Source organism: Glossina fuscipes, unplaced genomic scaffold, assembly GCF_014805625.2.
Source record: "Glossina fuscipes isolate IAEA_lab_2018 unplaced genomic scaffold, Yale_Gfus_2 27, whole genome shotgun sequence".
NCBI classification, from domain to species: Eukaryota; Metazoa; Arthropoda; class Insecta; order Diptera; family Glossinidae; genus Glossina; species Glossina fuscipes.
This window is the reverse complement of record NW_023998422.1, coordinates 7,853,172-7,870,469: the sequence shown is the minus strand read 5'-3', so window position 1 is coordinate 7,870,469 and position 17,298 is coordinate 7,853,172. Positions and strand designations below refer to the sequence as shown.

At 33.8% G+C, this 17,298-nt stretch overlaps 1 protein-coding gene across 2 annotated transcripts in view; it reads left to right on the top strand.

The window, feature by feature from the left end:
- Nucleotides 1-15,432, top strand: part of LOC119636104 (centrosomin) — a 54,271-nt gene extending 38,839 nt beyond the window's left edge. For both annotated transcript variants that reach the window (XM_038031250.1, XM_038031251.1), the window contains exons 3-6: nt 6,258-6,751; nt 6,893-7,096; nt 10,658-12,569; nt 14,609-15,432. In XM_038031250.1, coding sequence (XP_037887178.1) covers nt 6,258-6,751; nt 6,893-7,096; nt 10,658-12,569; nt 14,609-14,892 — 2,894 coding nt within the window. In that variant the 3' untranslated portion in view covers nt 14,893-15,432. The remainder of the gene's footprint in view (nt 1-6,257; nt 6,752-6,892; nt 7,097-10,657; nt 12,570-14,608) is intronic.
- Nucleotides 15,433-17,298: the final 1,866 nt, after the last annotated feature.

Sequence of the window (17,298 nt, the reverse complement as noted above, 5' to 3'; positions counted from 1 at the left end):
TCGCACATGGCGATCTAGTTCATCCCACATTTATTTGATTGGGTTCATGCTTGTTGATTTGTGGAAGAGTATGCAGCACTTTGGGGCAGTTATATAAGAGCCATTCTTGAATTAAGCGGAACTTATGCTTGGTAGAATTTGAATGTTTCCAATATATCGAGCTGATCCCCACTTTCTTTCAACTTTCCCTTGAATATCCTTAAATAACCCTCCTTGTTTAGAAAGCCATCTACAAACATCAATTTTCCGACTCCATGGGCTCCAATGGAAACTCTAACAAGGTTATTGCCATGCTCGCCGTAAGACATTGGTACAAGAACGTGATAGGAAGCTAAGACTAGAAAGATTAATTTTTAATAATATGCTGCTTGTTCTCTTCACATCCTTCCTTATATGGAAAACACCCAATATTAATTCAATAGACAACGCTATACCGTAGTACAATATATTCTAGTAGAAAATACACTATACTGTAGTACAAAGTATTTTAGTACAAAATACACTATACTGTAGTACAATAATTTTCAGTACAAAATACAATATACCGTAGTACAATAAATTCTAGTACAAAATGGACTATACTATAGTACGCTGTAGTACAGTAAATTCTAGTACAAAATGCACTATACCGTAGTACAATAAATTCTGGTACAAAATACACTATACTGTAGTACAACAATTTTCCGGACAAAATGCGCTATACTATTGTACACTGTAGTACAATAAATTCTAGTACAAAATGCGCTATACTGTAGTATATTAAATTCTAGTACAAAATACACAATACCGCAGTACAACAATTTCCTGTACAAAATGCACTATACTATTGTACACTGTAGTACAATAAATTCTAGTACGAAATGCACTATACTGTAGTATGTTAAATTCTAGTACAATATACACTATACCGTAGTACAATACATATCAATACAAAATGCAATATACTGCAGTACACTGTAGTACAATAATTTTTAGTACAAAATACACTATACCGTAGTACAATAAATTCTAGTACGAAATGGACTATACTGTAGTACATTGTAGTACAGTAAATTCTAGTACAAAATGCACTATACTGTAGTATATTAAATTCTAGTACAATATACACTATACTGTAGTACAACATATTTCAATACAAAATGCACTATACTGTAGTACACCGTAGTACAATAATTTTCTGTACAAAATACCATATACCGTAGTACAATAAATTCTAGTACAAAATGGACTATACTGTAGTACATTGTAGTACAGTAAATTCTAGTACAGAATGCACTATACCGTAGTACAATAAATTCTGGTACAAAATACGCAATTTTCAGTACAAAATACACTATACCGTAGTACAATGTAGTACAGTAAATTCTAGTACAAAATGCACTATACCGTTGTACAATAAATTCTGGTACAAAATACGCTATACTGTAGTACAACAATTTTCTGTACAGAATGCACTATACTATTGTACACTGTAGTACAGTAAATTCTAGTACGAAATGCACTCTACTGTAGTATATTAAATTCTAGTACAATATACACTATACTGTAGAACAATATATTTCAATACAAAATGCACTATGCTGTAGTACACTGTAGTACAATAATTTTCAGTACAAAATACACTATACTGTAGAACAATAAATTTTAGTACAAAATAAACTATACTGTAGTATAATAAATTCTAGTACAAAATACACCATACAGTAGTACAATAAATTCGATACAATACAATAATAAATAAATAATAAATAAATAAAACACTTTACTGTAGTACAATAAATATTGTGTACTACACTTTGTACTATACTATACTGCAGTTAAAAAATCGTTAAAAATAGTTCTTTTGCATTTTTTTGGTGATTCGACAGGTACTTTTATGTAGATTTACGGGATATAGAAGAATATAATTAACATTTTCTACTTTGGGCGCACCAGACTCTCAAATTCGTGTGTCCTTCCATACGCGTTTTTCGCTAACATACCAAATTTCAAAAACATGTTAAAAATAGCTTCCATACGCAGAATTTGAATTTGTTCACTTTGATTGAAAGGTATTTTCATGTAGATGTTCACAGAAGTTTTTGCGTTGTTTAATATGGACGGTGTAGGCTTTTAAATCTACATAAACTATATCTTAATTTTAATTATTTAACAGAGCTCTCTTACGGCTTTAACAGAATATTTTTAACATATATGGTTGGGGTCTTTGCTAGTTAAATTCGAATTTATCTTCACACCCCTTAGAACCGGTAACAATTCAGCGATAGTACGCACGAAGACAACGGGCTTAGATTCGTCATTGCTGTACTGTCCCGTCGAAGTTTACCAATGGCAAGGTTACTACCTATTGAACATCCCTGTTTTAACGAATAGTTCAAATTCGCTCATCAATCACTCAATTCTCGGCTTATCGCATAATACCTGGGGTTAATATTAAATTCCATCTTTTTTCTCATTGTGTTACTGTAGCTCCAGACCATGTAAGAAATTGTCCTTTGAATATTCAAGAGGGCGTAATATTTATTCAACTGGAAAATGGATTGATTTGATAGCGAATGCTAACTGAAAAAAAAATGAGCTCTTACTTACTACTATTCATCGTTTCTAAACCCATAACGACCCTAGTCTTTTAGCTGCAGTGAAACGCAAAAAATTATGCAGAGAAGAGATAAGGCTGATATAAATTAATCTATAAGTATATTATATATAATAAAGTGATAGAAAAGTTTTAAATTCCGTTCCATTATTAGAACTGGAAATGGTTCTAATGAATATCTTTCCTAAACACGTTCTATGCTTAAACAAACGCAATGTGAAAGAATGAGAATACATACAACTAAGAGCAAGGAATTGAAATGATATGCTTCTATATATGTATTGTATTATGTCCGATTATAATCAGTCTCTAAAATTCAACATAAAATTTCCATCACTTGTATATAAACGGGTAACTATGTAAAATTGGCAAGAATTCAAAAACTGAAATCTAAATATAAAACATGCAATTAAGAAAATAATATGCGATTGTGCGCCGAATCTTTTATACCCTTAACTGTTATACTAAAAACAAAAAAACAAAAAAAGTGAAAGAATTAAATTTCCATGCTCTATAATATGGAGTGGGCGCTAACGGAAGAATGTTGGCCCCAAATACTACACAGTTGACCAGACGGACAGATGGACAAGCAAACATGTTTAGGTGCATTGCAAATTTCAAACTAAGCAAGAATTTATTAATTTTGTGAGATTTTTAAAAAAAATAATTTTGATACAATATAATATTGGGTAGGCGTGGTAAATTATATCCATTTTCGTACATGTGTTCAATTTTATGTACATTTACATGCTATAGTTTATGAGTAATGATCGAAAAAAGCAAGTTATTATTTCTTTTGAAAACCAGGTGGTTTTCTTTTGCAAAGACCTGTGGGCTAGTCGACTAAGCGCCCCATTTTCAATACCCACCTGTGTGCAAGAACTTCCAATATTTCTATCAAATGTGAAGTCAGTCGATGCCTTCATTTTTGCGGCCAGGGGAATGTTTACAACAGACATTGCACGGACGGGTAGACGAACATGCCCCAAGTCAATTAAGAATTTGATGCTGATCAAAAATACATATACATTGTAAGGCCTCTTATGCTTCCTCCGAGGCCTTGCAAAGATTTTAACAAAATGAATATACCCTGACCGTTCGCTAATGGCTGTAAAAAAAAAACACTTTTGCCTTAAAGCGAATCTTAAAGATGCGTTACTTTCGATGAATGTAAGAAGCTCGAAAGCTTTTCATTGACATGGGTGACAGTGTTGTTTAGCGGCAAAGCGAACTGTATGTACTGCGGGTCAGGGATCAGAGGCCCCTAAGCAAAATTTTTCAAAATCTAATATTTATGCAAAGTTTCTGTTGTTCGATGATCGCAACGTTAAAGAAAAGCAAGCATCAAATTTTCCAATAGCTTGACATCTGTGGATTAAACTTAAGAATCTGAGCACTAAGTTCCCCGTTTCTTGCGAAATTTCAATAATAATTTTTCCGGGCGATGAATGGAACGGCAAACGTACTGTGTTTAAATCGTTTGATATCTTATGTCTTCTATGAGTTGTAGAGTCTTGTAAATACATATCTTTTTCTTATGTCTAACGTAGTAAGTAAAGTTTGCAAACGAAATGAAGAAATTTATATATTCATCCTTTGATAGTGAGTGCAGAGGATTATGTACAGAAACAGCAACAACAGTTTTCCAACACTTATATTATGGCGTAGAGACTTTTTCATGTCATTGTTATACCCTACACCGCCTGTCTGTACAGGGTGTATTAATTTTGTTTGTCTGTCTCTCTGCGCGTCTGATGTTCTTGGGCTCCACCTAAAAATATTTTGATGGAATTTGGTACACTGACGTGTTTCTGCCTAAGGACGAAGGCGATTGAAAATGTTTCGGATCGAACTACCTTTCCGACCGTTTCCGAGTAGTTATACGCAGAAAAAATGTAATTTTCAATATTGCGCTACAAAATCGCTGAGTAATAGTAGTTTAGAATTTTAAATTGTTGTGAAAAATATAGATCGTATGGGGAAGCATTTTGAACCCTTTGCCGTAAAACCGTTCCTATGGAAACTTAACCTGTATATTGTAAAAAGGACTAATTTTTAATATTTCGTAACGAAATTTTGTAATAATAATTTGACAAAAAAGCCAACCCTACCTAATTTGGACCCTGTAGATCTGTTATTACGATTCCAGCACTTATAAAGGTTTTATTGAAAAATTAGGCTTTTTATGCGCAAAAAAGCGAATTTTTAATGTTTTTGCGATGCACATGAGTCCTTAGTAAATTAACCATAAGGAAATTCTACCACATAGGTCGGTTTTCTAGACCGCACCATGCAAAGGGGGCATCAATTCAAGTCTTTCTGTGACGACAAAGTCTAATTTGCGGCTTGTGGAAATGGAAAGTAGTAAAATCTTTGACAAGTTAATTAAATATATTAAATCTAGACCACTTTGAACTTGAAGAATTCTCCAATTTGATGGCTTTTATTATATTGATGTATTATTGAGAAAATGAGTGAATTGCTATATTAAGCAATGTGATGTAGAGTTTCTTCTCCCATTAGAAATCATGGGCCCAACTAGACCGTAGGTAAAGTAAGGTACAGAATGGCCCAGAACTTACGATCAATCCTTTCGATAAGTAGGTTTCGTCCGTCCATTTATTCCTATAAAAGTGAAGCAAGCGACTGCTGTGGAGTATGAGTGGGACGAAAATTTAAAACCGCCCATATTGCCCGAAGTAGTTAGCTCAGCAAAGGTACATGCGCCCGTCTCATATAACTTCCAATTCTTCCAAGAGTCGCTTAAGATGAGCCCTAAAAATAATAAGATCAGTAGTTCGATAGTTAGACGGACAGGTAGGATTTACACACATAGCCGTTACAAAATGGTCGCCCTTGCCCGACTATAACATTCTTACTTGCATATCATAAGTTTTATCTCGCATGAGATTGTATTCAACGCGCATTGATCTACAGGTTTCAAATGATTGAATGCTTGTGCGTGCACCTTTTATCCTTCGAGAAATTCTCTTCGAATATATATATATAAATTTATTTACATTCGTCCTTCCCCTAAGTGTTAAATTGTCATCATGTTCCTCTATCAATATGTATATATATATATATATGTATTGCGTCGATTTGTAGTCGAAAAAAACAATTTAGTTTTGAAAAACCCTTTAGAATGAGAAAAGTCAAAATAGTAAAAAAATATATACACATATATACACAGATGTAAATGTACTTCTTTTTTAAAATCTTCAAATAATTTCGACAAAATTTTCCTATAAGAACTATTTTAAAAAATTGACCCAAACCAAACGCAAGGACGCGCCTAAAGAGGACGGGAAGGAAATACCTGGTTAAAGAGAGAGAGAGAGAGAGAAAGAAAATAAAGATAAAAATGCGTAGAAATTCAACTCTATTGGCTACCAGCAACAGCAATAGTCGATCTACGATAGGTAGTGGCATCAATGGCAATAACACCAACAACAACAACGCCAATAGCAGCAATACGAGGGAGAGGGAACAAATTTGCTTAATCAACTCCAACTTTCAATCGAAATATAGTGACTTTGATTTTACGATTGAGGGTATAAGTCACCGATTAATGGAAAATATATTAAGAAAAACACATTTATATACATACCTTATACATATATGTATGTATATATATATATATATATATATTCCTTTTCAGATGGCGTTGGTTATCGTTCCCCATGCGTTAGTTTGCAACAATATCAAGGTAACACCTCGCCAGCGGTTCAAGGGCGCTCGGTGCGTGAATTCGAAGAACAAATGGCCAATTTACGGAAGGAGAATTTTAATTTGAAATTGCGTTTGTACTTTATTGAGGAAAGCACTCCCGGTTATCAACAGGTCAATACACCAGAGGGTCAAGAAACACTTATGAAGCAATTAATCGATGCCAAAGTAGAAATAGAAATTTTGCGTAAAGAGGTGCAAGAAAAACAGGAGATTTTAAAAGAGGCTGCCCAAGCCATGAATCAAATGGAGAAAATACAAAAAGATACGGAAAGCAAGTATCAAGAAATTATCGAGGAGCTGCAGCAGAAAATCCAGTACATGGAAATGGAGCGTGCGGTAGAAAAGTCACCATCTAACAACGAATTAATGAATGATTTGATGGGACGCTTGGACATCTCGGAAAGCGTGAATACAACACAAAAAGTTTGTATAATTTTTTTTGCTTTCATTTCGTTTATTTATATAATAAATTTTTACATAGAATCTTGTTAAAGAGAGTTCTACGACTAATCAAAAATATTTTCTCTCATCTTTTTTTTTAATTTTCAAATAAATAATAAACAGATACGAGAACTGGAGGGTTTACTAAAGCAAGCAGAAGTAAAATTGGTAGATGTGCAAGGCAGAATGACCAAATTGGATGAGATATTGGCGCAACGTGATGAAACCATTAAAGAATATGAGGATAAAGTTAAGGAGCTGGCATTTCAGAATGCGGAACTCTTGGAAAGCATTGAAACGAAAGACAAAGAGTTGGCCAATGCAGAGGTAATTTTTGAAATATTTTTTCATTTTACAAAAGGAACGGCGATGGGAGATAGAGAGAAATAAAATAATATCATATCTATATGTATATGTATATGTATATATATATATATATAAAATTTCTTTTTTATAAACAAATAAGCGAACTTTACACGGCTTTCGTTTAACTAATGCCGATCTTAAGGCAGACAATGAAAGCTTGATTGCTGCCTTAAGAATTACCCAAGAGAATTTCCGCAAGGAAATGTCGAATATGAAATCTTATGAAAGGCAAATGCGCGAACAGCAAGACACTTTAAGTAAGATGCAAGTAAGTCTCTGCTAAAGATTCTACCAAGAAGCAGTGGTGGTGATGGATTAATAAAAATTATTAATTAATACTCATTAAGAAAGAGCAAAAGGGATGGGGAGGGTGAGCCCTTAAACTGATTAACTCCGTATCCTTTCATTTGAAATTTTAAAAAGTATTTTCTCATTTCATTTTCAAAATCAAATATCTATAATGCAATTATAGATCCGGCATAAAGAAAAATTTTACTTGCTTGCTTCTTTCCTTTTTCTCTTTTTTTTTTTTTTTTTTGTTTAATCTTTAGTAGGTGACCACCACTGTTTGTGAGCGTTTCGGAGATTTAGAAAATTAATTTATCGAATTTTTTTTTTTTTGTTTGTATTTTATTTCCTATTAAAGTCGACCATATCAATAAAATCTGCTAATGCTGCCCGTTTATTGGAACGTATTCAAGATTATGAGAAAATGGTGACAAAAATCAATATTGAACGTAATATCTTTAAACGTGAGAATCGCTTCTTTAGAGCCATAATTAATAAATTGCAATCGAATCAAAACGAATATTACTCGTTTGAGAAGGAGGAAATTTATCAAAAGTTTGGTCAATTGAATTGCGCCCCAGCGTCCACATCCCTAGACGAGAATAATTATTGCATTGAGAAAGAGCCAAGTAGTCATGGAGATTTTCAGGGCGAATATAAATTTAAGCATAAATTACGTGTAAATATTTGTAATAGCGGTTGTTTCCGAACATCATCTACCAGCACCAATGCCAATGACACCACCACCTTACCCACTGATGACGATATATTTGGACCAACCTGTTGTTCCGTACACTGCAATTTGTCAGTGGATGGGGGCACTAGTGATCAAAACCTATCCGCTAATACCGAATTAGTTGGTGATTATATAAAAAATTGCAAATGTGCTGGTAGCGGTGATGTTGTTAATTATTCGCTAAATCAAACATGCTGCGAGCCTTCCGAATTTCCTATACGTTATACGATAAGTGACGGTTTAATCGATGCCATAAACAAAACTAGATGCGATCATAATGACTGTTCGTCATCATCTTTGAATTCAATTCACAAATCGTCGAATGCCCTGCCATCTAAAAATGACGATTCTGATCAGGTTTTTTTGAAGGTGAGCTCAAAGAGAAGCGTTTGTAGTATCTTAATGTTAATCTCATGTAAGGCCGTATTACTTCTACCCACTTTTGCTGCAGGACAAAACCACAAGTGTACGAAAAAGGATACCGCATCAATGTCCGCATCAGCAACAGCAACAGCCGTCCGGGAGTTACAAAGCCATCGATGGCGTGCGTTTTACATATTCAAAATTTGGAAATTTTCACTGAATATATTTTATGTATACATGTCACTGTACACAATTTACCTTGATGTTGGCTTATTGAAAAACACACAATCACTCGGCCGAAGACCACCATGGTTGTTGTTCTTCTTGCCATTATCATAACGCATTATTTTTTTATTTTTTTTTTTGCACTATTACGTATTCATGATGTATGGCAGGCTTATTACTATAATTTACTATAATTTTTTAAATATCTTATCTATTAATGATTATACGTGCGTATTCATGCAACCTATGTATGTATGTGTGTTCTATTTTATACAGTATATATATATATATTTTTCTTTTAAATTTTGTGAAAATTCTCCAACATTTTGTACTAATAAACGAAGAAGGTGATAAGGAAAAACCAAATCTAACTCTATCTAACTATTGCTCATATATATACATATATATATATTCAAAAAATTGTTAAAGCAGGAAAAGGAAATTATTATATTCTTATGACATTATATTTGCACTCGCAGATCTTTAATATCAGATCGCAAGCGCCCGTTCTATTATGAGAGTCAAGCGCCCTAGTTTCCATGCTATTACTTACTAAGTAGATATGTTGCTTGGTTGTGGCCGATTCCAGATTAAGTTCTGAATTAATTACTTTTTTATACCAATTTGTAAAGCAGAGATTTCGACTGCATTCCACATATCGGCGCTACTTGCCTACTAGGTTTTGATCAATAATGCCTGATGCCAAGGAAGAAGGCGTCTTTTTTTTTTTTTAGATCTCGTCTTCATTCATCAACCTTCAAGTGTGAAACAACCCCATGCGTCTAAAATTTCAATACCCTTTCGATTTTCGTAAGGCTCTCGTCATTTCATTCAAACCTATTTCCCTAGAGCAGCCTTTGCAGATTTGTGAACTGGTAGAACTCATTGAGAGGTCTGAAAGTGACTTGTGCTTGGTAGCACTTTCGCCGTTGTAACCATGGCGACGATAGGTTCACGCCACCACGGACACTCTGTTCGAAAACTGCTTCCTCGTGCTTAAATTTTGAAGCATAATGGTGATTACGCTGCTTTTTAATATCTTTAGCTTGCGGGCTATCTTTTGCTACTTCATTTTCTTAATAGAGAAAATAATTTCTAGAACTTTTCATACAATAGTCACTTGTCCATTTTGAACTTAGATATTACTGGCATCCATGCGACTTGGTTTAAAATCTACCGTTCCCCCGAAAAATTCCCACTTTCGATGGAAAAGAGTTATTATAACGCTTTTTCGGCCAAATTTTATTTTGAGCTACCCTTTCTTACCCTGTCTAAAGCACTTTTTGTTCAAAACTAAAAATTCGAAATTTTTAATTGTTTTGAAAATAGCAAAAGTAATGTGTTTTTGAAATTTTCTTACGTAGTTTCTTCATTTCTTTTGTGGAGACAGCATAGGTCAGTAAACGTTTGTCGTTTTGCATGCCATTCTCTTACTTAGCTTAAATCTGATTTCTAATGATTTTATTATTCGTTATAGTTAAGTGCATTCTGCATACATACAAATTCGTAAAGGTTTTCAGAATAGCATTACACTCATATTTTGAAAATCAATGGATTTTTGCAATAAAAAAAAGGCCAAAGCCTATGATGATTCCTTTATTATTCGCATAATTGATAAGAATACAAGATATTTTCTTCCCTTTCCTTTGAGGACAGCGTAACGATCAGCAGAGTTTTTCGTAGCTAATAATGTGAGTTCCATGCTTAGTGCACGCAACTTTTTAAAAACAATACACAGGTTGATCCTCCCGTTTCGTTCCATTGTCGTTCTCTTCTTTGGGTTCTCAAAATACTTCTAACACATATCTATATCGATTTCTCTCTTTCTCCAACCCTATGCCGTTAATGTATTTATTGAATTTAAAACTTCTAAAGAATCTCTTTGACTCTTGCATTTTTATTTTCTACAGGCTCTCAGAGATGAGTTAAAAGAACGTAAAGCAGAGTTGGCCGATAAGGTTTGCATCATAGACGAGTTACAAGATAAATTAAAGAATCTTGAAGTGATGTACCATAAAGCTCGACAAACCATCGAGAAATTAATGTATAGTCTAAAGCAAAAGGTAGACGAGAACGGTCGTCTGATGAGTAAAAATAATTCGACACAAAATGCCGCTAAAAACAGCAGTAAAGATATCGAAAAAGACATGACTGCAGCTAGTGAATGCTCTGGTTTTTGTGGTTCGGAGACTTATAAGGAATTAATTGCCGAGCAGCGTGATACAATTTCACATTTACGTGTGGAACTTGAAAAGTCCCAAGCAGAAATGGAAAGATCAGAAAAAAGACGTTTGGAATGGGCTGACGTTTGCTCGGTGTTGACTAAACGTCTCGAAGAGTTAGCCGATTTTTTGAACTCGCTATTAAATCACAAAGACGTCTTAGATGGTTTAGCAGCTGATCATCGGCGTGCAATGCGTAAAGCGATTGATCGCAGTTTAGATCTATCCAAAAGTCTGAACATGTCGGGTATATCGGTGAATGATCAGAGCTTAACTCAATTAAGTAATTTATCGGGTTGGTTGGATGAAGTTGAATGTCTGCAAAACTTGACCTTCAATACATATGAAACAATGGAAGCTCAACCAATGATTGAAACGTTAAAAGCGGAAAATAAGGCTTTAAAAAAAGAATTAGATAAACGACGCTATGCCGAAGCCAAAAAGGAAAAACGGTCTTTACCCTTGACATGGCCGACGAATAAAAGTGAATCGGAAGCTTGGTCCGAACCAGATCGTAAGGTATCGATGGCTCGGATTGGCTTAGTGGGAGAACGAACGACAGTCAAGGATGTGTCAATTAACAAGCAACGTTTGGGCAGCGATAGTGAAAATGACAATAGTCATTCAGGGCGCTTGAATTCCCGTATTATTAGAGCACGCAATCAAGAACGCATACAACAACTAGAACAAGCACTAGCGCAACGGGATGAACGAATCTTAGAAATTCAGTGCCAGTTATTTGATGCCGATTTGCTTGTCAAACAGGAAACAAGACGTGCTCAGGAAGTGACTGAAAAACTTACTTCCGATATAGAAGAATTAAAACAACGTTATGAAAAAGGCTACGAGAAAGCCAATAACGAATATCAAAAGAAATTACAAGAAGCGCAGAAGGAATACAATGATCTAATCGAAAGGAGAATGAATGAACAAAAGAAAATGTATGAGGAAACCTTGCAACGCGATTGGATTTCTTTGAAATTATATGATGAAGTCAAACGACAATTAGACAAACTTAAAGTTGAACATACGGAGGCGCAAAATACCATAGATTTTCTAAAAGAGAACGAGGAAGAGCTGAAACAATCCTTGGTGGAAAGCGAACTGAGTGCTCGTAACTTGCAAAAGAAATTAAACGAACACACTTTGCAGGCTTCGAAAGCCATCATGGAGCGTACGAAGGCCTTGCATGATAAGTTAGAATTGGAAAAACGCTTACAAGAATTAACGCGACTGTTGGATGATCACAAAACAGAACACAATAACTTGGTGACCCAAATCGCGAACTTGGAAAAAGAACACAATGCCGTTGTGAATTCGAAAGTCAGAAATCACAATGACGACGGAATTTCCTCACAGTCAGGTTATACCTCAGAGGAAATGGCTACGCAGGCTAAGACAAATTGCACTGAAGGGAAGATTGTGTCTGCAGCACAACAACGTCTAGGAGCAGAACGTCTGCAGAATTCTTCTCCAGATTTGGGCATTGAAAGTGATGCGGGACGAATTTCAAGCGCTGAGGTGGCCAATACCCAATGCTCTATGCCGAAGACTATAGAATCGGAGACAGACAAGGCTTCAGCAGTAATGGGCGATGAAGGTGAGTTTTTCATAAATTTTCATAAATCTTACATCACAAAATTAAGCCGAAGAACTCTTAGATAAAATCTCTTCTAATGTGTTTATTAAACGGAAAAATTTTAACAATGCGCTCATAGGTACAAAACTTTATTCAATCTAAATTCTCACTATTTTTTAAGCAGTAAGGTCAAGGGTGTTGTGTTGATAGTTGCCGAGGGATGTCCATGATCTTTTTCATCTGTAGGGCTATTATTATTTCCATCCCCTCACTTTTAAACAAACGTTGCGTCATGGTCGTTTAGGAGTCTCTTATTAAGCGCTTCCCTGAAGTTAGGAATCACTTGTCGGATTGATGTATTTCCTAGCTTAAACTCATAAGAATATTCTTCGCGGTTACCTTTTTTTCAATATGAATTCTACGTAAGTAATAACGGACACAAAATAATTTTAAACATCAAAGCCAAGGTCGAATAATATATAAATACGAAGTTATTTGAGGAAGCGGTGCAACATTATGTCTGCAATAATCTTGTCTGTCCGTCTATATATCGAACTACTCTTACTACCCTGCCATTTGAGAGGATTTGGGGGCTGTAAGGGAAAGACACATTTGTCGTTGCTGCGCTACGTAGTTCAGGAGAAATGGGTGGATTTTGAATTTTTGTTCCATAGACACTCCACAGACGATTCCATCTAAAAGAAATCCACGTGATTTACACTTATAGGTATAAAGGGATGGAAGAAACTTACTTACCTAACGGACAGATCATATGCCCTTGCCCATTCTGTACACTACCCTACATGTGATCTCCTTCGGCCCATGATTTCTAATGACAGATCCCAAAGTTGGGTCCGATGATCCCATTGCCTGCCTCCTTCTCACCCCAAAAAAAAGACATTTTTACATATATTTTTCTTCTTTTCCTTTTAATTCGCATTACTTTCAATAGCAAAAACAATATCAATATCTCTACATTATTTAAAAGGAAACGGATTAAATAATTTGTAAGTATGACTACTTAAATATGTTAGGTACTAAACATATCATATATATATGTAATATACGAAAAATAAACACGATGAAAAACCTTATTTGCCGACTGGTTGCTGCTGCAGATGATGACGTTAGTGACGTGACGAAGGCTGGAACTTTACTGTATTACTGTTGCATACTTTCGACGTTTCGTAAACTCAAAAATTCACCATGAACAGTTCGCGACGAAACCTTTATTTTCCCTTTACCGCTCACCGAAAATGATGGCAACGCAATGTTTAACATAAGTTTTCTATCTTTTATTATCATTATGACTTTTTTTAAAAATATTCTTACTTTTACGACGACTGTTTTTTAACTGAAATATATTTTCCTCTTTAAAAGAATAGAGTGAGTCAGCTGTTTTTGTAGAGTTCCTAAGAAGCGCTGTATTCAACTCATCCTGGTTCATTTCAAATTTATATCAATCGCTTGAATCTTACGTGAACGAGAAATTTTTATGCATTTTTTCCACAATTTTTTTAAGTACAATTTCACCGATTTTTTTCAAGTTTTCGTCCACCTGTCTCGAAATTACTTATCTTCCTTTTTTTTTGTCCTCAAAAATCATATTAAGTGCAAATTATCTCTCCACGCGACCTTCTGCAGGGTAGTATTTGTAGAAAATATTACAAAAGATATGAAACCAGTGTTGCAACTGTTTACAGGAAGCCGCCAAAGAATAGTGACATCCAGAGGGAGACAACAAGGATGCAACGTAATTGCTGTGAGATGTTGGGTCAAAATCCATATATGTAAGAAGGCGAAGGATATTTCCATTCCATTCTATAAAACAAAAAATGTTTATCTTGGATTTAAATAGTCCACTATATATGCTAAAATTTTACAAAATATATTCTAAAATCTCGAGGGAACTTAGTCAGTTATAGAGTAATAAATGTAAAATAACCGTAAGAATATAACGATAATATTATATACATATACTAGCTTATGACGTTTTCTCGATTCAGTTTTTAGTTCAAGATGAATAAAACTTTCTTACTTTTTATTTTTATTATTCGCAGAATTCCCCGAGGACAATGAAGGTGCAAATGAAGTTAAAAGTCCGCCGGCAACACAGACATTGGAATTAGTGAATCTGTCGCATGATTGTACTAAGGTAGAACAAGAAAATGGTGAATTACGTCGTCAACTAATACGCACTAAACGAGCCTTAGAAGACACTTACGAAAAATTACGTTTAGCTAACCAACGTAAAGCACATCTTGAAAAATATATTAAAAATCAAATCGTAAAAACGCACAATGTCCTTAAGAATGTACGTTCCAATATGGAAAAGGAATTGTAACGTTACGTTCTTATCAAGTAAACGCACATCATTATTTAAAATATTTAAAAATAACTTCGCGTATTCGCTATATCATCAGTCAGTTAATTCATTCATTGTTCAGCATATCATTTCATATATATATATGTATATACATTTATGTTTTAATTTATAAATTCCCTTTAAAAGTCTTAATAATTTTTGGCTGTTTGTTAACTCTCATGTTTACGAGTGTTTCTCTGTTTGCACTAAGATTCGCAAAACAAATCACACAATATGTGCCGAAAACCTCATAGTTATATATATTTAATTAACACTTTACACTCCCTCGTTAATAAAAAAAAAAATTTAAAAAAAAAAAAATGTTATTTGTTAACTTTGTCTCCAGCTGCCATATACATTTTTTAAACATTTTATATTTGTCACTAAATAATTTCATTTTCAAAATTTGATATATGTATTTTAACGTAATTAAGCGATACCTCTACAAATAATAACAAAAAGAATAACGCAAGCACCTATATGTTAAAAATAACTAATGAAACGATTATTATTATTATTATCATTCATATTGAATGTATTTTTTAAACGAAACGAACTTTTTAACTTTGAAAAAACAAAAAAAAAAAACAAATAATAATAATAAGAAATTTACTTAATTAATATTCCCACGAAATTCCATTTTTAATGCTAGTTAATTTAATATTTAATATAAATAATTTTTTTACCAACAAAAACTTTTCATTTTATTTCTTTATATTCCTTTGTAGGCTTGTGTAAAACGTTGCTGATCTGATTTTGCTTTCATTTTAATCTTTTTATGTTTGATTAGTGCTTGATCTTCCTTTCAACAAACTATATATAAATATAGTGCTAATATTTTGCTCGCATGTACATTAATCAAAACTAATATATGAACAGGAACGAAATGCTCGTTTCAAAAGGTATACAAATTTGATGAAAATGCTTAGATACGTTGTGGAACTTGTGGATATTAATCCACTTTGAAGTGTTTACTTGAATCTATTTACGCGCCTAAGCTAAATGGTTCGCAGCTTAACTATTGCATAAACTTCGAATGCCTTTTTCGAAAAAAAATTTTCCTTCCTGTTCATATAATACTTTAAGATAAATTTTATTGAAATAATTAAAATTTTTCTTTTATTCTGTCACAGCGCAGTTAGTTTGCAAGTATGCTGAGCATTGAAAAATTTATTTATTTTTTTCTCTTAAGTTTATTTTAATACATTAACAGTAATTTTAGGTGTAAAGAACAAAAAAGATAAAACATCTTGTTTTTATCATATAAACAATGTCCTAAGTTAATTGCAGTGAAAGCACTTTAAAATCCTTGAGTTTACCATTTCGGTCTTTATGTCAAGCTGGTGTTTAATCTGGGAGCATTGAAATTTTGTATGCTCCCAAGTCGATATATTTTCGTTTAAATTTACGTAATCCTTCACACATTCATTTACGTTAAATTAACCTTTGCGCTAATTACGCCTTGCATATTTGCACATTTTGTGATTCAAAAAGGCTCGAAGTTAGTTAAGTAAAAAGAATTATTTTCATAATTTGCACATAAGTTCTGTTCCGAACCAGTTTCAATAGCGTTTGTTCGTCTTTACGCCAAACAAGTTATCAAAATATCCCAAAAAGTGCAATCTGTACGTGGAATGCAAGAACATTAGACAAATAGACGGACTAACAGACAACTCTAATAGGAAGTGGATTTATCTCGAGTTTTTCTAGATGTTGGTTATATCCGCTCAAATCCAATGCGCACTTGTAGCAGAAGTACTCCAGAGAAGCTACAAAATAACGATTCTCGACACAAGATGATTCGTATTGATATTTCTAACCAGAATTTAGCAAAAAGGCGTAATGCACTTTCCGTGTATTTTTTTTCAAGTTCAAATGCTCTTTTAATAGATGGCCTGAGGAATTTCCTTTTAAACCAGTTGTTTAAAATTCGTGAGCATATCTTGTGAAGAGCTAACCACCTTTTCTTCATTAGGTGTACCTAAGGGATAGCCAAAGTGAGAGACACATTTTATTCAGTCTTGTAATAACTACTTGAACCGCATTTACATCCTCAATAAATTTATCAATGATATTTATCCTGTTATTCTGGAAAGCATTGTTCTAATAAAAGTAGAGTTCATCGCCTAGCGCTTTTTGATCGATCGCGAAGTATCTTTTTAATTAAACAGAAAAATGGATTTGAGATTTTTGAACCATCACAGCTAGATAGGAAAGAGTTTTTTTTTTTAGGAAGAGAGAGAATTAAAGAAAATGAAAGTGGATAGACCATAAAAACTTATCTATGCCAGTTTCTTTTTTGCCAGCCATTTAACAGCATCGGACGATAATTTCTCAAACTTTAGCAGAATCGAACCCTAATTTCTCGCACTTTAACAGAAACGG